Source organism: Thermobia domestica, chromosome 1 (genome assembly GCF_964235325.1).
Source record: "Thermobia domestica chromosome 1, izTheDome1.hap1.1, whole genome shotgun sequence".
In the NCBI taxonomy this organism is placed as follows: domain Eukaryota; kingdom Metazoa; phylum Arthropoda; class Insecta; order Zygentoma; family Lepismatidae; genus Thermobia; species Thermobia domestica.
Genome location: NC_137454.1, coordinates 297,765,927 through 297,788,791, shown reverse-complemented (window position 1 = coordinate 297,788,791; position 22,865 = coordinate 297,765,927). Strand labels below are relative to the sequence as shown.

General features: G+C 32.8%; 1 protein-coding gene across 2 annotated transcripts in view; it reads left to right on the top strand.

Moving 5' to 3' along the window:
• Positions 1–22,865, top strand: part of LOC145661598 (intermembrane lipid transfer protein VPS13A-like) — a 305,499-nt gene that overhangs the window by 125,678 nt on the left and 156,956 nt on the right. For both annotated transcript variants that reach the window (XM_081726923.1, XM_081726919.1), the window contains exons 25-31: positions 2,100–2,284; positions 5,989–6,158; positions 10,326–10,587; positions 13,350–13,461; positions 15,086–15,291; positions 19,790–19,915; positions 22,290–22,425. In XM_081726923.1, coding sequence (XP_081583049.1) covers positions 2,100–2,284; positions 5,989–6,158; positions 10,326–10,587; positions 13,350–13,461; positions 15,086–15,291; positions 19,790–19,915; positions 22,290–22,425 — 1,197 coding nt within the window. The remainder of the gene's footprint in view (positions 1–2,099; positions 2,285–5,988; positions 6,159–10,325; positions 10,588–13,349; positions 13,462–15,085; positions 15,292–19,789; positions 19,916–22,289; positions 22,426–22,865) is intronic.

Below are 22,865 nucleotides of genomic sequence, written 5' to 3'. Positions count from 1 at the left end.
TGATCGGAAATGACCGATATTAGAGTAGAATCTATAGTTTTAGGGGGTCGCTTAGATAAACAGTGACACTTCCGATGCTGTTTAAATCCAAATTCAGCCCCGTAGCTTGGCGGTGGGAGGGGAGATATCTAAAAATGATCGAAAATTAATATTAGTGTCGAATTCATAGTTTTTGGGGCCGTTAAAGTAAACAGTGATACTTCCGATCCCATTTAAATGCAAATTCAGCTCCGCAACTTGGGAAGGGAAAGAAGGAGATATATAAAAATTATCGAAAATGACCATTATTATCGATGTCAAATTCATTGTTTTCGAGGTCATTGAAATGAACAGTGACACTTCCGATGCCGTGCCTTGCAATATGGAGGAGGAGGAGATATATAAATTTATTGAAAATGACAGATATTAGTGCCGAATCCATAGTTTTCGGTGTCTCTAAGATGAACAGTGACGTTTCTGATGCCGTTCAAACCCAAAATCAGCCCCGCAACTTGGGGAGAAGGAGGAGAGAGAAATATAAAAATAATCGAAAATGACCGATATCAGAAAGCACTTTAGTAATAATAGAAAGTGACTGGTTAAGGAAACATTATTTTTTTTAAATTTAACCCAACGAAGTGGGTAATTGATGCTAGTAATCCATATTCACAAGTGAGACTGATGTTGTACAGTTATTTTAAATAACTTGTAGTTTGATGTCGTTATTTTGTATTTCTAATGTAGGTCAAAAGTATTTATACAAATTGAGTTTATAGAAAGACATAGACAGTTGAGTCGTTTTTAGTTTTCACTCAAATTATTCTAAAATATTAAGTTTCGATTATAATAATGATTTTAATTTTTTCTCTCTTTTTTGGTCGATATGCTAAACATATCATCATAATCATCATCAAAGCTATTCTGCCATTATTGGCAGGTTGCTTGCTGCAACTGAGAAACCTCGATGTACGGTGGTCCTCAGCTAGTCTCTTCGTCTTAATGTAGCAATTTTCTGTTTTAATACCTTCCTTCAACTACAGTCTCCTTTGCTCCCTCTCTCTCTTTCCTTTCACCATACCCTCTAGCACGTCCTCCACAGTCAATATCTCAATGAGTTCCTCTTTCTCCTCTTATCAATATCTAAAATTCTTCTTTTTTCTCCTACTGCTAATATTTCTAACACCTTATCATTCGTTTTCCGTTCAACACAGCTAATTCTCTCCTTTTTTCTCCATGCCCAGGTTTCGAAAGTCTGCAATTTTTCCATCGCTTTTGCGTAATGTCCATGTTTCTACTCCATTGGAATCAGTAAAACAAAATCTCAATATTTAATTATAAGTTTGTTTAATACAAAGATTAGCTAATCGTGGTTGAAAAGAAAAATCTGACGTCTTTAGAGTGTAAAAGTAATTTTGCAGTTCATGGTATTTCAATAATCTGTACCGTTTTGATTTTCTTTCATTCGTCTCGGGGGTAGCCTCCCCAGTTTGGGAACCAGTAAAGTGTTGGATCTGTTAAAAAATATAAAAAGATTACGAAACGTCGTGATTTATCTTATAAGTAGCGAAGCATGGGCACCCAATAAAAAAATAAAGATCATCACTTATGTTGTACACTATTATCATACTTACACGAAGATAAACTATGTTACATTTAGAAACATACATTGCATTTCCGTTACTATTGGAGCATTGTAGAATTTATTATCCCTTATATCCAGAGTAAAATTTACCTATGAAAAGCATAAGATTTCTTAAAAGCAAGACTTGCAAGACTCTTGCAAGCAAGACCAAGACCAAGACCATGACTGGGTGTGCAAGACCAAGACCGAAGGTTCCAGTGCAAGACCAAGACCAAGACTGGGTGTGCAAGGCCAAGACCACCCCGGTTTTGGTCTTGGTCTTGCATTTGCTCATCACTAGTTCTTTGTGAGACTTGGGAAACTACCAGCTTAAGTGAAGTTAAGCTTGAACATTTATTTGTTATTTTTAAATGAAAATCAGTACAGTATGATAAGTACATATACATTACAGTGCACTCAAATGTTAGCAATCTCCTTCGAATACATTTTCTTCAAATTGAGTATTTAAAATGTGATATTCTGTTATTTAATTTTAAAGACGTCCACCCATTGTCTTATCCGGCTTCTCCGTTCGAACCCTCAACGCCTACAATTCCAACTGAAGACTCTGCTGTAAAGAAGCTCCAAGCCTTCTTCAATCAAAGTGAACACGTTCGTCGTGAAAGTAGCACACGATTAACGTTAGATGGGGTTCAAATCTGTTTGTATAGTGACATGGATGAAGTAAGTAGAGTAATGTTTATTTACATTTACTACGTAGCTTAATTTATCTTGGTGAAGTTTTCAGTGTGTTCTTTGTACAATATAGGAGAAATGTTGATGTCAAATTATAAAATCTCCATTTCAAACTACTCTACCTTAACTGGTTTAAAGTGCTAAGTGTCAACCTACCTTGCTAGCTGCGTCTTATAAAGAGATTTTCTATACAGTCGTCTATTTATTGTGTAGCTTTCTTTTAACAGGTTAAATCACTCACATAAAAACCGAATCAGTCTATGAAAAGATCTTTTTAGTGCAAACATTTTGAAGTTGACTTTCATCAAGAAATCTCTGCAAGATTTTTTTTCTGTAAAACAATCAGTTTATCATAAGATTAGTTTTAAAAATTTTGATTTTATAATCCTTTCATCTAAAGAATAAGATTTTCATAGAGCGAGTCAACCTTCATGTAAATAACTTAACCTTTGAAAAAGGTACAAAATAAGTAGCTGAAACTAAGCAGAAAAATCACTTAAAGATGCAATAAACTAGATAGGATCACACATACCACTTCAAAATAGTATTAAAAATTACGTCAATTCAGTGGCGGATAGAGGCCAGGGCCGGGGGAGTCTAGGCCCCGCAGTTTTTTCAGTGACAAAATAATTTAAGCTATTGTTTATATATTTTTGAAAGCTTATATAAATCTATCATAGTCTGGCTACTAGCTGCTCCCCCAGTTTTTACCTTCTAGATCCGCCACTGCGTCAATTACTTTCTGTATTCAATATATATTCATTGATTCATTCTCTATGGATCTTCTAGACTATCATGCAAAGGAACTTGAAATTTTGTACAAATGTTTTTCTTTCACTCTAGGCTGCAAATAAGACGATATTTTACGAAATGTGGCCTCTAAGAGGGGATAACGGGCTTTGAATGATCTTTTGCTATTCTCCAGATCTATGAAATTATTAGGCGTAGAATCTTAAAATTTTATATAAATATTCTTGCAATATAGAACGCAGATAGATGAAATCTCTCGAAATACAGTCCCTAAAGGGGAATAACGAGGCTTGAATGATTCCTTTTATCGTTTGTCAGATCTCCAAAACTCGTAGAATCTCAAAGTTTTGTATAAATATTCTCCATGGATCCTAGGCTGTAGATAAGACGGAATTCCTCGAAATGCGGCCCCTAAAGGTGAATAACTGGGCTTGAATGATTTTTTACCATTCGCCAGTTCTCCGAAACTATTAGATCTAAAACCTCGAAATTTTGTACAGATGTTCCTCGTGGATGTTAGGCTGTAGATAAGGTGGGAAATTGCGAAATGCGGCCCCTAAAAGAGGATAAGCGGGCTTAAATGATTTTTTTTGCCTTGGCCAGATCTTCGAAACTATTAGATGAAAAACTTTGAAATTTCGTGAAAAAAAAATCCCGTGCAGTTTAAGCAATAGAGGAGACGGGATTTCTTTTCTTTTCTTTCCTTTCTTTTTTTTTAAAATGGGGCACCTAAGGTGGGATAAGGGAGCTTGAGTGATTTTTTGCCGTTCGCCAGATCTCCAAAACTATTACGAGTAGATCCTTGAAATTTCGTACAAATGTTCTATTTTCACTTAAAGTTGTAGATAAGTCTCTTTTTTTTTTTAATGCGGCACCTTAGGGAGCATAGGAAGCCTTGAATATTTTTTTGTTGTTCACCATTTCTGCAAAGCTTTAGGTATAGAAACTTGAAATCTTATATATAAAAATTTTCTCGTTACTTGCTAGGCTGTAAATAAGAGGTTTCTTTCTTTCTTTTTGTAATGCGGTCGTATGAAGGAAAAGAGAGTCTTGAATATTTCTACCGTTATTCAGATCTCAAATATTACTAGGCATAGTTCCTAGAAATTTTGTCTATAAATATTTCCCATGTACCCTAAATTGAGGAAGTAAAGAACAGGTGAAATGGGGCCTTGAACACTTTCTTCAACTTCTACCAGATCTTCAGAATCCTTAGGCACAAGAAACTTGAACTTTTGTATAAATGTTCTCCTCTAACCTTAGGCCGAGGATGATGTAGAATATTACGAAATGGAATTCCTACAGGGAAAAAGGGTCTTAAAGCTTTCCTTCAGCTTCTATCAGGTCTTCGTAATTTTTGGGTGTAGAACTGAAAATTTTGTACAGATTTGCTCATTGAATCCTAGGCTGAGGATAGGATGGAGTTTTACGAAAAGTGAACCTAAGGGAGGAAAGCAAGGTTGGACTGTTTTTCACCGTTTATCAGATATCTAAAGTAGTTGGTCGCAGGTAACTGAAATTTACTAAAAATGTTTCACTCAGACTGTAGACTTCGGATAAGATTTAAATTTCTAAAATTCGATATCTAAGAAGTCGGAAAAGAGGGGAAAACCTATTCTTGGTCTAGGAAGTTGAAATATTCTAAGGCGGAGATTTCAGTAATTCCATTCCGAGACGTACATAGGTTTATTGAAAAGTTTTAGATTATTATTACAAATTTAGTTGAAACGTTCAGCATTCAACCACGAAATTTCTATACTATATATTTTGATGTATATAATATGACGATCTCATGCAAAAAGGTAATTTGATTAATTATCGACACTGGGAAGAGACTTAAGGTTGAGTTTTTGGAAGATTCATTTCGAGGGATATGAATTTTGAGTAACAATTTCCAAGAAACAGATAAAGTCTTCCGAGGCATGTTTAAAAATATATATTTCGGGATAACGGAAATTGTAAGTATGGAAATGCTTATTTTTTCATAATTTCTTGATAAAGACGGGGTGTTAAAACACGGAAATCTACCTCTTTCGTGCGCCACTGACTGAAATGTGTATAATATGGAAAACAACACTAGAAAACTTAAACATTTCACTGAGTACTATGGGCCAACAGCAACATCAACTTGAGCGTAATCTCTACAACAAACTACTAAAAGTTATGTAACTTTGAAACAGATGGCAGAACGTGAAGTCAAGGGCGCCGATCCTGGGGGGCCGGGTGGGCCCCCTATTGTATTTATGAACATACAATATTTGGCATAATTTGAATTCAATTTGTCTTAAAATCCTCATATATATATATATACCTTCTGCATCTGAATGTCCCCCCGTCCCCAATTTACGGAGAAATCGGCGCCCTTGTGTGAAGTCAAAATCATGATGACGTTTGAAAATTAAAATTCATTCAATTATTCTTCAATTAAAAATACGAAGTTATAATTTTGATATATTCAGAGTATTTACTTTTATATGCAAATTTGATAGATATAGGCAATAATCGGCTTTTTAAACTTGAGAAAGTCATTTCAGCAATAGAATTGGAGATGCACTTACTTATGTCTATAACTGACCTACTTTGTTGCGTCACATTGTATAATATTAACATTGTCCCTGTGACAATAAGCTAATGCAACGTTAACATGATTTATTATGTATGTAATATACAAATAGGCGAGTCAGATTACTAAATTTAACTATCATTGTCGTCGATCAGATTCCATTATGAGATATTTATTATCAATAAATTTTTTTTCATATATATTTCAATTTTGTGTACCGTACTTTGTGCCAGTTTCTGCCGTTCCCCAAAACTTGCGGCCCCATAAAATCCTCGTCTTGCATGTACTGTAGGACAGGCCTTGGTTTTCTTGTTTTAAACTACATTTATATTAACAAACGTTTGAAATTAATGCTTATCTATTTTCCTTGTTTTAAAAGGTTCTTAGTTCTCCTGTGCGAGACGCTGATCATGCTTTTTGCAAGATGGAACTGGGAGAGATCAACATTTCAGTTGCTACATACACTGACCACAGCATGGAACTGAGAACATCGCTACAATTTTGCAGTATAAAGGATGTCAGACCCCTTAATAATCTAGTAATTAGGAAGTAAGCACTGTATCCATTTACATTTTAATTTATTTACAAGTATCAAATGGTTCTGTTTTAAACATGTTTGTCTGTAAAGTATTCTAGGTGTATTTTCTTCCCAATAATATCTACATTGTTCTTTGAAATCAATTGTTGTGTCGGTAGTACTTTATTCTGACATTAAAATTAATTCTACACGAAAATACAGTAGAATTTCTTTTTTACTTTTACGTATTCGCTTCATTAGATAAGGAAGAAATAATGTGAAGAAAAGAGTAGTGATTAAAACACATCCAACTACTAGTAATATAAATATCAGTCTCACGTTGGTCGATCTTTTAAAGGAGAATAGGAAGTGATGATGAGGGAGAAAGTTCATATGAAATTTGGAGGCTTTCTGTTTTACTGTCTTACTCATTTGAACAAATTCTACACAGTATGGTGATGGATAGTGCGACTACGTGCATTTTTTTTTAATTCTCTAGAAATATCTTTCAAACTGTTAAACATGTTGGGAAGAAATTTGACATCAAGAAGCTTTTTGTTTCAGGAAATATAAATGCATTGTCCACCTTCACGAATAATCTAAGAGACCCAGAGAATCGGAATAGGAACAGGAACGTATCTTTAGATCTACTGGACATCACGTTTTAAAATACGTAACGCAACGGCACTAAATTTGGTATTTGGCTGCTTTTCTTGTAATGGAACATGGATCTATCATTCAGTAGTACGAATTTAATATGGGTGAAATAGATTGAGAATACGACTAAAATAAAATGTTTGTGAATTAGTTGATTTTAACTAATGATTTTTACTATGCTGAATGAATCTATGCATTTGAGGTATGAGAAAGAAATTTTACTAGTTCTGGACTTTGAGAAAAGTACAGAAACTAATTTGAGAAAAAAATATTTCTAGCGAAATAATAATATTTCCTAATGATTTCTACGAAATTAGATGAATCTAACGTTTCAGATTGCAAGAAAGAGATGTGTATCACAGAGCTCGGAAAAGTCACGTAGGGCTGACCTGGGAACATTGATTTCTGATGAAATTAATATTTTTCCCAATGCGGTACTGTTTTCAAGTGCGAAAAAGCACTTTAGCTAGATCTTTTCTTTGACAAAATCTTTTAAGGGCATATTCTATAAAAATCATTTCAGAGGGGGGTCAATGACTTCCATGCAATGGGGAGAATTTATAGTTCTTCGATGGGAAAAAGCAATGTTACTAAATCTCGATTTTGTGAAAAGTCATTTACGAATCAGAATGTTTTCATTGTCGTTGAGCCTGCCTAAGACAACAGACAGCGTCAAGTGTGTATGCATATCGTATATAGTTGAAATATACATAGATAGATTGTATATGCTACAGGGAATTTTGTGAAATCATTTCGAGGAATACAAGAGTTTTGCTAAGACTTTGGTTAAATAAGGTGAATCTTCCGTTTCTGAAAACAAGAAAATAATTTAACCGTGTCTCAACTTCAGAAAAACTTAACTAGCTAGAAGTTCGGGAAAGTACCTTTCGTGTAGTGTTTTGAGTAATGGTTCGCACATAGTTGGGTAGATCTATCATATCTAAATGCAAGAAAGCAATTTCATTTGATATCGACTAAAGTGAAAATAATTTAATATCCAGTTTCGGAAAATTCATATTAAAAAGCATTCGTAAGCAATGAGGTGAATCTACTGTTTCCGGGTACGTGGAAACAGTTTGATTAGTTCTCGATTATGAGAAAAATTATTTACGGTACCGTAGTGTTCGGGATAATTCACTTCGTGGGGGCTTAAACTGTCTTAATTAGCGATTTACATGGAATGGTTAGTTGGTTTGTAGTTCTTCTTTTCAGCACCAAATCTATATGAGATGTGGACCTATAGTTTAACGTGAGTGCTGCAGAATGTTGTTGGCAAGACATAGTCCCTGAGCAGATTGAAGAGGAGCAGTATAATAACAAAGTCCACTGTAATACAGAAGCAGGATCTGATTCGCTGTAGGGACTTGATGATGTCCGATTCATGGGAGAGGTACACTCATACGAAAAGTAGTCTGGAAGTAGAAAACATAGGGGTAGTTTCTACCCTTTCAGAACAATATGATGGCTAAGCGGTTAGCCTACGCGCATTTGGCATGGGAGACCCGGGTTCGATTCCCGGCGGTAGCTCATGTGGTTCGGATTCCACGTTAATCAGTAGGTCTCATCTCATATAGCGTCGCTGCTGAAATGGACGTTAAACTCAAAATCAGGTCAACTTAGAACAATATGAGTATTTTCATCTGACCTATATGATGAGAATGAGGGGCTATCTGAAGATTTATCAAAAATCTGTTGCAAATTAATAACTGAATCATGAATATCGTTAAAATTGTTTGTGTTTTAAGTTTGGATTTTCAATAAATAAATCGTGGAATCTACACATTATAATTAGGCTCTCAATATTTAATATATATGGCTGTTACAGAGTCTAACAAAATTTAAGATTGCTGTTTTATTATCTTTATTCAGCGTGCAGATGGTCAAATATTAAAAAATAATTACTTTTACAAGTCGTCTACTGATTGCTGATATAACATTAAGCACGTTTAAATAGGATAGGTGCAAACTACGTAAGCTCCCACCGAGAATAGCAACCGGATTCCTCACGCCGAAGTTCCATACGCTATGTAGCACGGAGGGAGCTGTCGCATAGAATGAGACAAAGCAACCGTTTTTGTTTGCGAAGAAGCGCTTTGACTAAGTCAGAATATTGGGAAAAAATCATTTAGAGGAGATATTCTAAATGGTTCACAGAACTACAGTGAATTTGAACTTGCTTCAACGAAAATTCTAAACGAGAAATCTGTATATCTATCAAATATTTTTCATTAATTGTATTTCTCTCGTGCGTAGAACGGACTAATTCGGAATAAAGTTTTGTTTCTTCCGTGGTGTGTTTCGCACTACTGTTTGGGAGAAGTTAAAGGGGAAGCCATGGTTGAGAGTGCTCGTAGTGAAGAAGATATAGGACGGAGCACAGGGTAGGAAACGTTTGATATGATGATAGTGATTAGGGGGGAGGGATTTATATTGGTGAAATTATAAGTCCTCTTTCAATCTACATCAACAATCATCCATACCCATGTAGCGCTCATCCACATCTACCAATGCTGGACCACGCAACCTACCACATCAGTACATCTAACTGCATGTTACGCGTCATCATTCTCAAAATTCGTTCCCCAGACTTTTCCACTTCCCTTAGACGGTCTTAATCGTCTACAATGATCTTACTCCATCTTCATCTACCATACATTTATTTTTTATCTTTGCTACAATTTATTATCTTTCTACCCAATTTTCATTTTAATATCGTAATTTGTTTTTGTTTCTATTATCGTTTCATAATTGTGTTCAATATTGTCATTATTTCTTTTCCAGTATGATTTTATATATTTATTCATTAACTATCCCTTTTACCTCTATACTCTTACCGAATAACTCTTCCGTTAGTTTTGTATTCCTTCATTAAACACTTCCCAGCTGGCAACATTATCATGAGATCCTGACTCTTTATACATATTGATGTTTCTCCGTTACAGCTCTTTTCTTCTAGTTTCTTTCTTTTGTAATTCTTCCCTTCATATCTAATGAAATACTTACAGTAACAGCTTAATTTTCTTTTGACTGTGCAGTGTAATGATGTTCTACTTTTTCATTTTTTTAAGGAATTTTATATATTGAAATAATTTGTTACAAGTTGGAAAATATATAATCACGTAGAATTATGGTTGTTTTAGAAATAATGGAGGAAGAGTAATGGAGCAGAATTCAGCAAAAGAAATAATGGAGTAATAGGAATGTTAGAAATTTCCCTATAATTTATTTTATTATCATTCTTTACTTCATTTTAAGACAAGTAAATACACTTAAGCTTTTATACTTACTTTGTAATACATATTTGATTATAAGTAAATTTAATAATTGAATATATTTTAAAAGCAATAAGTGTAGCAGTTATTTACTAGTTAGTTTAATTGTTGAAAAAGGCCATAAAATAAATGGCTGAAATAGTTCGGAAAAACTATTTTAAATGCAATTGAATAAATTAAGTAATAAACTAATTACTTTTTACATGTACTTTCTAAAACGTCAATTATTTTCTATAAATAAATATTAAATGCTTGAACTTTGTTTTACAGGGTATTTCAATCTCACAGTGAAGAAATGAAGATGGATTCGACACAGATTTCAGTTTCATCTCCTCCTATGATTGATGCAACTTTCCATCAAACTCAAAGTGGAGATTCATGTGTAGATATTTTAGTAGAAAGAATTCGTTTAAATTTCTCAGTATCCTTTTTCATTAGTTTGGTTCATTTTATTTTCGAAGCTTTGCCCGGAGAGAAACCACCAGATGGAGGTGTTGTAAATCATGGTTATGTTGGTGACTTCGGAACACAGGTTGGTAAATTTGTTACTTAGTAAAATAAAGCCATACAAAGTCAGGGACCATTAAGAATTGTTAAATTTTTTTTTATTTCTGAAATTCTTATTTCTTTTGTATCTTTCGGGCCTGAAACCTTAGCACTTTTCCAAATCAGTTGCAAAAGAAAATATTAATGGGATAAGTTTAAGAAAGTGAGAAAAATAAAATGATATTAAACATTGTTGACAGTGTCTAAAAGATCTATCATTCTGCATAAATAGTTTTAAGATACAAATTAGTTTCAAATTAAATTATTATTAACTTAAAATTAACTTAATTTAATTTTGTGTTTGTTTATTAATAATTATTGTTTGTAATAAAATGATTTACGTACATTTTGAGGATATCATTCCGTTCATCGTCAAGCCAAACTCTTTTTTAATTGAGCCTTGCTTGCAGTAAAGAAATGCTAACTATTATGTGAGTTTCATTCTTGCCAAAGGTAATTCTGGATATTAGATGTCATGATGAATGAATGAGAAAAAAACGCTAATAATGTACGTTCAATTATTGCTCATCATATACGAGTTTCTAGGTTAATAAGAGTAATATTCCTATCAGACCGATCATCTTTGGCACAAATCATCATCCGTACAAACTTTCAACATCATTCCATACAATATTCTTAAGTCTAGTACTTTGGATAATTTTTGGATCCTTTTAGGTCCTGAATAAATAATAGTGAAGAAGTGTTCCTCTAAAGTCAATGCAATTAAGATATAATGTTCCTTTTGATATCACACATATACACTTCGATTTTAATTGGAAGCTCTATGGATTATTCAGCACAATAATTAACTTTACAAACAATCACACATTTTAAATTGAAGAAAAGCATAATTTTACATCAGCATTGTTAAAGAAATAATGTTTTTCGGTAAATTATCAGAAAAATTAGCTACGAAAATTTCTTTTACTGATTTCAGCCAACGCAACATTAAATCGCTTGAAAAAAAGAAAAAAATATCAAATATTCAAGACAGAAAAATGCATGAATTAGTAGCGACACAAGGTGAAATATTACACAATGGGCTACAACAACATACACCTTTGTTAGTCTGTAACAGACAATTTAATTTTTATTTCAACTTCTTATTGGCAAACAAACACCGTGTGCATGGGTTTTCTCGGGGTTCTCCCGTTTCCTCCCACTTTCTTCATTCCACCATTTCATTCATTACTGATCATCACTGTCTCCTTTAGCCTAGCCGGCATAACCGTAGGACGTAAAACTTAAAAATTTCATTTTCATTTTCAACTTATTATTTTGAAGGTATTATGAAGGAAGAGAGTTAGTAACATAATTACAAGAGAGGTGATACATTTGATTAAGTCTTATTGTGAAATCACTTCTTGATAATACTTGCTCTCCTAGTGGTATTCCGACTAGTATTACCTAACTCCTTACTTCCTTAAACAAATAACTTAATTTATTATTATTATTATTATTATTATTATTATTATTATTATTATTATTATTATTATTAATTTGAAATATTGTACTGTGATTTGCCAAATATTTTGTAAATACTATTGAGTCTATTTAGAGTAACTTCCTAGCCTGGTTACGAGGGAAATTTAAAGATTTCAAGGACATAAGTTTGTCTAGTATATCCAAAGAACTATATCTGTTGTCTCTTTAGCCAATAGGCGATATATTTTTGATAATTATAATATTCTTCATGCGTGTTTCTTTATTGATGGTTCTGTTCCCATAAGAATTCCTTACGGTAACACTAGAAAGTTTGTTCCTTTTCCCTCTAAAGCTTCTACTCTGAAGTATTCCATTTATAAAACTATTGATACTGCAAATAAATTTTATTCTATTATAGATATATTCCAAACTAAATTTGTTAAAGTTCGTTCAAGAACTTATTAAGGTATTATAGAACCTATAATGTTATTTATTTAATTTAGTGTGGTGTCATTTAGAGTTTTTTCTTAATAATGGATATTAGTTTTGAATTTTAATCATCTCTCTGCTCTTTCTTTTTTCTTTTCATCTTTTCCCTTTCTTCTACACTTATTTAGTTTGCGTCCTGTGAATGAATGTATTTTGTTTGATGTGTTTAGATTGGAAATATTTATTTTCAATCTGTAACAGCAACTCTATATTTATCTTATAAAACTATTTTTTGTCTTTTTAATATTTTGTAAACTAATGCTTCAACTAAACTGTGAATCATGATATCTATTTTTGTTTTTAGTATGATGTATTTATTCTATATGCATGTTCATTAAGCTCTTAATTTTTTATTATTGTTATTTTTATTATTTTTTGTTTGTAACAGATACTGCATGTTTTCCATCTTATATTTTTTAACTAATGTTTTATCTGTTCCATCAATATTTTGTATGATCAGTTGTATTTAGTATAGCTATTTGCATGCGCCCTGTGTTTATGAATACCCGTTTTTTCGTTTGTTTTTCTTTGGGATGCTTTTGGCTGTAGTGCTGTTTGTTTCCAATAAACATATTTCAAATTATTATTATTATTATTATTATTATTATTATTATTATTATTATTATTATTATTATTATTATTATTATTATTATTATTATTATTTTCCATTGAATGATGCCACTGCCTCCTCTTAACACATGACACATTGTTCTAATGTATCTTGATATTTTCTGCAGTGGTTTCATAGTTTTCTTATAAATGGCAAAACTCGTTATTTCAGCTCAACAACATTTTTCACTTTAAACAAATATTTAGTTATTTTCTCCTTTTTAGCAAACTAAAGGATCAGTAGATGCATTGAAATCTGTTCAAAGACCGCCCAGCTCTAATGATAGCACAAGTGGCTACATATCGTCAGGGACCTCATGCACAGATGAACAAGTCGGTAAGATCTATAAAGCTACCTTAAAGATTTGAAATAATGTTATCCTTCAAAACGATCAGGAACTATGAAAAAAACAACTATCACAAGTCAGATAATTATGAGTGTACTCTTTATCTTCCACTTCATATAAAAAAAATAAACATATCAAACAAATGCAACTGAGACCAAAATGTAACTTTCAGTGTTGTTTTAACTAATTACGCAACATTTCTCATGGCTGTAGGAAAACAACCTTTTAGGGTTTATGTAATAACAAAGAAGTTATTGGAATATAAACTACTAAATTATTTTCCCATATCGTAAACGTCGCCAACACCTAGTGATCCACTTGCCGGTAAATGTCGATCGTCGATATAGCAAAAGATTGTCTCAAGTGTGCCACTGGCGGCAGGGTTTCGTAGAGTCGAAACAGATATCTAGAGTTGGGATGTTGAAGTTACCACCGCCTAGCAGCGAGGGCTTCATTTTGGTCCGCGCGCCTTCGATTCGTCGCGGAGAATCGCGAAGGGACCAACATGAACAATCGCCAGTCATGGGCATGCGGTTATTATTGTATTAAGTTTTTCCTCACGAGTTGTTCCTAAAGTGAGCTCCGGGGGTTAAGAGTAATCCCTGCCTCTTCGTCATGAATTAAAAAAATCTTGAGATGATTTCGAATAATTGTATGAATTTAGATGACAACTGTCGCCGATCATTAGAAAGTGAATATAGGAGAACTATGAAATAAAGTAAATAGATGCTTGTCATTTTGTTATAAAATTATATGGAGAACGCATTTTACCTGATTCTAAACAGTCATCGTCGTATATACACAGATAAGGAGCACTCTGATTGGCCAAATAAAAAAGACGTCAACGATTGACCTGTTTACAAGTGAGGTTTTTTCATCGCCTACGTGGCGAAGTCGGAAAAGCACGAGGCTAGTAGTCATAAGGTTGGTGGTTCGCGCCCGCCTCCGGATACTTTTTAAAATGTTTTTAGGCTCACCTTAATGTAAAGAAATTGCGCATATATTACATATTTTGGGGGAGTAATTTTGTGATTCTCTGGCGTTTCGTCGCGTCTCTGCCGCTGGTGGTACAATTTTAAAAAACGGAAGTCGGGGCCACCGTAGATCGTCGCTGAGGGGCTACCAATTTTTGTCGAGATGTCGCTAGTTGCCCATAGGTGGTCCACCGACGCTTATAACATGAGGTTTCTATTCCCATAAATTGACATTTTAGGAACTAGGCCGTATCTTGCATTGCGGTGTATTAACTATTCAAACTTTAGTTTAGTTCTGTTCAGAAGAGGGATTTTGGAATTCAAAAGTAACATAATTTTATATAAAGTACTGCAATATGGTAGTATTGATATTAAAATTTAATACTCCGACTCTGTTGTACATTCTTATGGAATTATAACATTAAATACAGAAATAGTAAACCTACTTATGAAATTAAATCGAGAACCAAGAAGTTTAAGGATGAAGGAAATATAACTTCAACTAAGAATGACATTTATGAAGTCAAAAAAAAATGTACTTGCTAACAATTGCAAAATTATTGCGTATTAATAGAAATATTAGAAGTAATATTCTATGTAATATTATAACATATTTTAAAGTTTTTTTTTTCAATTTTAGGTTTGTCTGTGTCGCTGCAGTTAAAAAAGCCGGAAATTATGATATTTGCTGATTTAACAGAAAACAACTGTCACTCGCTTTTACTGCGTACTGAAGTTCTACTCGACTACAGTCGACATCCAGGCAGAGAGTCTTTAGTATGTTCATTAGCAGGGCTTCAAATCATATCAAAGGATCAAAGTCATCATAGGAATCCTTCACATTTTGTAAGTAAAACACAATTACATCAAAATTATCATAAATGGAATTGTGTTTTTCATTTAGTTTGTTCATACATTTGAAGCTTATTAGGATCACGTTAGTGAGTCTTATAAGATTGTAATGTTAGTACGTCATCCGTCCATTCGTACTCTAAACCAGTGGTTCTCAACTTTTTTTTACTGACGTCACACTTTACTGAACGTCTAGCACATCGCGACACAATTGTTTAATATTTTTATTATAAATAATAATATATATTATAATACTGGAACCAAGTAGTTTTTATAATGACTGTATATAGCATTGAGCATTATTGCTATCGCTGGAGGTGTTGACTGGTACAATCTGTCTCGATTTTAACTAATTATTATTATAGTCTTCATGGTTTTTAAATTCTAAAATTTCGCAACACGCTTAGGGAACTGCGTGGCACACCAATATGTCGCGACACATCGGTTGAGGCTCACTGCCCTAGACGATAACTCTTGAATGAAAGCAAAGCAAATCTTTTTTTATTTTTATTTTTAATTTATTATTATTATTATTATTATTATTATTATTATTATTATTATTATTATTATTATTATTATTATTATTATTATTATTATTATTATTGATTGATAGAGCGATTATCTCGGCCGACTCGGTAATGGAGTCGATCCTTTAACATCTTGACAGATAACGGTGCCTTTAGAGTGGCAATTCATATCCCATATTCTATACATGGAGATATGTGTGTTTCTTACGACCATGCTGGTTGAATTCTTTTCTTTTTTTAGCATAATTATAGCTGGAGTGATTATCCCAGCCGAGTTCATAGTGAAGTTCATCCGTTAACATCTTCACGAGTAACGACGGCTAGCCATACCCAATACATAGAAATTTTAAAAAAAAGTACATATCAGGGTTACGAAAAATTTAATCTAACTAATGGTCAATGATTAAGCTTAGTAATAGCGAGCCTTAGTTATATGCGTAAATTAAACATTAATCTTAATAAAACCTAATTGTAAGCTTTAAAAATTGCTGTACAGTGTAAGGATAAGAGTTGAATATTAAACCAAATGTTTTGTTTCCACATAAGAAATTTTGGTATTAAATGAGGTCAAAGATTATGAATATATTTAAAATTACTGATACATGTTTTAAATATTTTGACATTTTATGTTTGTGTATAAAACTAAACAAGCGATCTTAAACTTATCTAGTGTTCAGTAGTGAAGAAGATTAAACATGAAGTAGACTAACTTTTTCTACTGTCAGATTTCTTTCAAGCTAATCAATAAAGACAGAACAAGGAAAACTGATTGAAATTTAAATGAGTCTCAAGTCAACTATGATTGTTCACTTTACCTAATGGGGATAATATTAGTAGTATTACTAATCGTCCTCATGTGAGATAAATTATTTATAAAAATTTACAAAAGTCAGCGTAAAGTTCTACGTTATAATCGACTTCAAGAAGGGTTTTAAATTATTTCTCAATAATAATCTTGCATATTTTTTCTTCTGTTGTATTCATTAACTGAATAGAATTTTTTTCTTTCTATCTTTAAACTGTCTTCTGTTATACATACTTCCATTTTGATACGTAGTTGTTCTGTATAGGTCTAAATGACAATCATAGCCATGTAGGACAGTGCAATTAGATTAACATAGGAAGGGTTACTTCTTAGGAGAAGAAAGAATCGTAAAAAACACACCAACTTAGATTTTTTATGGAACTGGAACGAAGAGTTTTTCGCACGTTGTTGATAACATAGAAAAGAATAGTATATCTCAAGAAATGCTGTATAACTGAGTTATGTCCAATATGCTTGAGATAACAGTATATCTCAAGCGTATTGGAGAAGTGACAGTTACCAGAGTGACTAGATGTATGTGTTTGTTTTATTTACAAGTAGTATTGTGTCACTGTTAGAATTATGTGCGTCACTGGTAGGAGTATGTGCGTCACTGCTAGAATTATGCTCATCACTGTTAGGATTATGCACGTCACTGCTAGAATTATGCTCATCACTGTTAGGATTATGCACGTCACTGTTAGTATGTGCGTCGCTGTTAGGAGTATGCGCGTCACTGCTAAGAGTATGTGCGTGACTGCTACGATTATGCGCGTCACAATTAAGATTATGCGCGTCACCGTTAGGATTAAGTGCGTCACTGTTAAGAGTATGTGCGTCACTGCTAGGAGTATGTGCGCCACTGTTAGGATTATACGCGTCACTGTTAGGAGTATGTGCGTTACTGCTACTTAACAGTGTATTGCTTTTACATGCATAGTGCATAAATAAATAAATTATCTGTTCTAGTAGAACAAAAAGAAGCATCAGTTATTGTTGGCAATAAACGACACACCTTTTCATGGCATAGAAAACTAAATACAACACACTGGGCAAAGCTATGTGATAAAATATAAATAAAAACACAAACACGTAGCACTTTCAACACAGTAACTGCGTCTTCATCAAACTTTCACTCCTTTTCTAGGAGGGTCTGATAAAGACACAGTTAGTGTGTTGAAAGTGTTACGTGTTTGTGTTTTCATATATTTTTATCATGTATTCTTGTTGAGTGTGTTATTGTGTTTAGTTTGACAATGTGGAAACAAGACCTGATAGAACATTATTTTATTTTCTCAAAAACTACGCATAATGATTTACCTTCAACCATCTCATTTTGTTCAATTTTGATGTGATCTATCAATTGATATATGTCGCATCTTTGGGCATTATTATAGTTAAACAAAAATTAAAATTTAAGAATTAAGAACCATTTTTGGCTTATATTTTATTAGCCATATTGTGTACTGTGTACTGCCATCTTGCTGTCACACAATAAAAAGCTTTATGATGGTATATCTTAGTATCAGTTTAATCTCTAATAAGTGTTGTGATTTCGTACATAATCGATTTTTAGATTTACAGAACAGTAATTTTCCTTTTCTCTAAAACTAACTAACTAACTAACTAACTCTATGGCCTATGGAACCCGGAGGTTCAATGCCGCGTTCACAAAAGCTCTCCATTGACTTCTATCCTTAGCTAATTGGATCCAGTTTCTACTTTGTATTCCAATCTCTGCGAGATCCATCTTAATATTGTCCTCCCATCTGCGCCTAGGTCTTCCTAATGGACGTTTTCCGATTGGTCTTCCAGTCAAGACTTTGAAAGCGTTTCTACTTTCTTCCATTCTAAATACATGACCCGCCCACCTAAGCCTCCTAGACTTGACGACCCTAACAATGTTGGGTAAACCATATAACTTATGTAGTTCCTCATTATGAAGTTTCCGCCATTTCCCATTCCCGTTCCTCTTGGGTCCGAATATTCGTCTCAGGATCTTGAATTTCTCTAAAACTACGCATGAGAATTTACGCATATAATTTTGTTCAGTTTAATAAAATCTATTAATTGCTTTATGTCTCATCTTTGAACATTTTTTCGAACAGTAATAATATGGTAGAATTCTAGTATGTCAAGTATCACATGGATATGTCACTATCAAGTAGTGACGCAATGATATTATCATAGTTAATTATCTTGAGGGTTATCTTTGCATCTGGTTGTCTTTCTCTGTCCCCTTTCTATGTGTACTTGATTGAAATTGCACATGACAACCAAAAACATTAATCTAGTTTCACTTACATGGCAAAGTTGTCCTCTTGGTAAAACTTAAGACTTTACTTAATTGCACTGCTTTCGATAACATTCAGAAATAAACTTGTATACGTGCCTTTAAATATGTACACAAATTATAATCTACATAAGGATTCTAATCTATATCTTAGCTGTGAATTTGGACATTGGAAAAAAAGATGTACACTTGAATGTTTTTCATTTTCATAATATCTATCTTCTATATATATAAAAGAGAACGCACAAATCCTTTGTTACCTCATCACGCTAATACGGCTGAACCAATTTCTTTTATTTTTGGGGGGTTATTAGGATTTGGACCCTAGATGGTTTTTATCATATCACTTTAATTTTTAATTACCAGTGTCTTGAGATAATTGACCATTCAAGTGTCCATAACGTACAAATCCTTTGTTAGTTCATCATAGGTAAAAATAAACGTATTTATATGCAACCCGCATGACCGTGTAACTCGGCGGGTTAACATAAATGACAGGCGATATAATGTTAACATTTACTGCAATCTACTATGGTTTTTATCATATCACTTGAAAGCGAAAACTTCCGGGGTGACCGCAGCGAAGCGGGGCGGGTTAACATAAATGACAGGCGATATAATGTTAACATTTACTGCAATCTTCTATGGTTTTTATCATATCACTTGAAAGCGAAAAAGTAAAAATTATCTAAGTAACAAAGTTTATTGCGTTCCGGGGTGACCGCAGCGAAGCGGGGTGAACGCTGCTAGTATATATATATATATTATTGTATTTGAAATAGATACTCTGTTAGATTTTTAAATTGTCTATTCCAGTAGAATATTTTTAGAGTATTTTTGTAAAATTGCAAACTCCTCTTTTTCCAGGTTCTACAGCCTTGTGATATAGAAATTGCGAGAAGTTTCAAATTAGAGGAAGGAGTAAAGATCACAGTTACTAGCAGTGCGATTGATATTCATCTTTCAGCCAAAACTATTCTGACAATTCATGCGGTTAGTATTACTAAATTTATTTTTCATATCCCAGTCTTACATAGTGTTACCAACCGTCTGACTTTTACCGGCCATAGTCGGCTTTTCAATCATTTTATATCCAGCAGCCATATTCATGTTATCGAAACTATCCGACATTTCTCAGTGATTTAATCGATAAATGCTCCTCAATTGCGTTTCAACTATAAACATCATTTATCCTATCATATGTGATTAGAGCACTATATCCTAAGTAGATATAAGTAATACTAAGATTCGATATATTAAATTCGGTATACAGGCATCTAATTGTCTACCGATGTAAAATCTAACTGACCTTTCATTAGAAGTTTGCGCACACTCAACATGAATACAATGATAATGTAAGGAAATAATTATATCACTTGTTTCCCTGCTTTAAGACAATATTATTAATATATCACCTCATCGTAGAAAATATGCTTATAAAAAGTAAACATTTTCCTGTTAAAGATCCAAATTGCTAAGTTATCTTTAAGAAGTCCAACTTTTAGCAAAGCCATTTCTTGCATTGTGAATTTTTAGTTGGTAACCCTAATCTTGTACTCATCAAGTTTTAAGTGTATACTTATGGAAAGAAAAAAAAAACTGAAAATAAAATATGAGTAAATGTAATTTCTTCAACATTCAGGCTGAGATCGTCAACCATGATCAGAACGTAGAATGAGGCTCTTCTAAAAGCTCTGAGCAGAGGAGTGGGTAATGTCAAATATAATATATATATATATATATATATATATATATATATATATATATATATATATATATATATATATATATATATATATATACTGAAAACTTAATATTACCCTTTCTTTTTAATCCATTAAAGGCTGTAATAAAGTAAGATGTTTTCATTATTTGTGCAATATATTTACTCTTAAATACGAATAAAAAGAAAAAAGAAGAGAATCTTAGCTTCGGAAGAATATTTTCCATATGCAGGAATATCAATAAAGTTTACAAAGATTCTTGAACATCTTAAACATTCCTCATAAGTTTTGATTTTGCACTTAAGAAAATTTTTTATAATTTCCTGAGAAACTTAGGTGCACATTACATCTAATAATATTGAACTGCCTTCTTGTTGAAGGACAAATGGTTAATTAAACATTATATGAATATTTACTTTACTACCATTGTTTTGGATTCAGCTTATATTTTCTTTAGTTCATTTTCTTAAATAATGTTGAAATGAGCAAAATTTTGACTCACTTATGTGTGATCATCCATTGAATAAACTGAAGAAATATCTAACGTGATGAATAAACTATGTTCTTCATGTACGTAAAGTTTTTTTTTTTTTTTTTTTTTTTTACAACTACAAACACACAAATGTAATTAGTAATATGAACATTTGAAGAATAAAAAAAAGCGACTTACTCAAATATCAAACTTAAATTAGCACCTAAGTTATTGTTCACTGAAGAGCATATGTATGATAAAAAGAACGTGTGATTCAATCTCTTAAATCCAGATATTGGAAAATGATTTACAGATATTATTTCATAAGCTAACAAAACACGAAGTTCAAGGATGTCTTCAAGGATGACTGTATTTTTGTAAATAGGCGGGTTTTGATATATTATTTTACAGAACAACACAACAAAACACCACAGTCAGGATTGTAACTCTGTGAGTGAGTGTTACTGTTATCAAAAATGAGCTGAAACATAGGCATACGCTGTCCTATTCTTTTTCGATAATAATTCCTCAGGAAATCAAGGAAATCATTCACAGTCCTTTTTCCCTTGTAGAATTATTTTAACTTTGTCTTGAATCAATGCAGCTTATTGTGTTCGTTCAATTGTTGCAGGTGATTAAGTACCACTGACTTTTTGACTACAAAGTCTGAATTCAAATACTCTTAGCTCCATCACTTGAGACGTGAAACTGGTTCGTGCTTGTGTTACTTTTATGTTCAGAATCAGAAAATTCACTTTCTGATATTTCGAGTCTGAAGATGCTCAAATCACCAACAGTATTTATGAATGTGTCGTAGAGCCTCTCGTGAAGTCTGAACATTTATGAATGATTAAATAAGATTCTTTCGTAAAGGAACATTGGTTGGAATAAAATGTCTTCAAACCTTCGGATTCGAAACAAAGCTACAATATAATATTCCGAGAGGCATTTATTTGTCACCACTGTCGCATCCAGAGGTGTAACAATGATACGGTCACACCTCCAGTTATTTCATTGACTCCGGGGAGACCTGGAAACAGAACGTAGCCTGTTTATAGTATTTTATTTATTATCGTTTAATAAAATAATATTTTTTATTACTGTATTATGATTAAAAATGGAGATGGATCTAGAATGTTTATTGTACTAATATCAATATTGTTTACGACAGATAACTCGAGAGTTGTTGGCTACCACATTCATTGATGAGCCAGACCATATAAAGGAAACTTTCTTCCATGGATTTGACCTAGAAGATCTCTGGTCTCCTAAGAAAATTTCTCCTTTTAACTATCCTCTTGTAAATGGTAAGTAGCACTCAACAAAACTTTTAAGAAAAAAAAAAAGAAAAAGAACAAGACAATTCGTATGAAACTTAATTGAAGTCATTTCTTTAATTAATTTAAATCATTACGTTTCACAAATAGGATGCGTAAAACAATAAATATAATCTGCTAGTTAACAGATATTTTTTTACATATACAATACATAAGTAAACAATTTATTCAAGTGAATAAACCTATTGGCAACGGACAAAATCATTTTTGCCCCTTAGAAATTATTTTTTTAAAGATTTTCTCAAGAACTACGTATCAGAATCTACCTTCAGTCGTGTCACTTTGTTCACCTCAGTGTTATGTATCGATTCAACCATTAGCAACACTAACACGTGACACTGGCGGCCTAATTGGATGTCTTTGATTGAAGTACTTGGCAATATCCCGTGAACTCCTTTCGGTGGAAATGA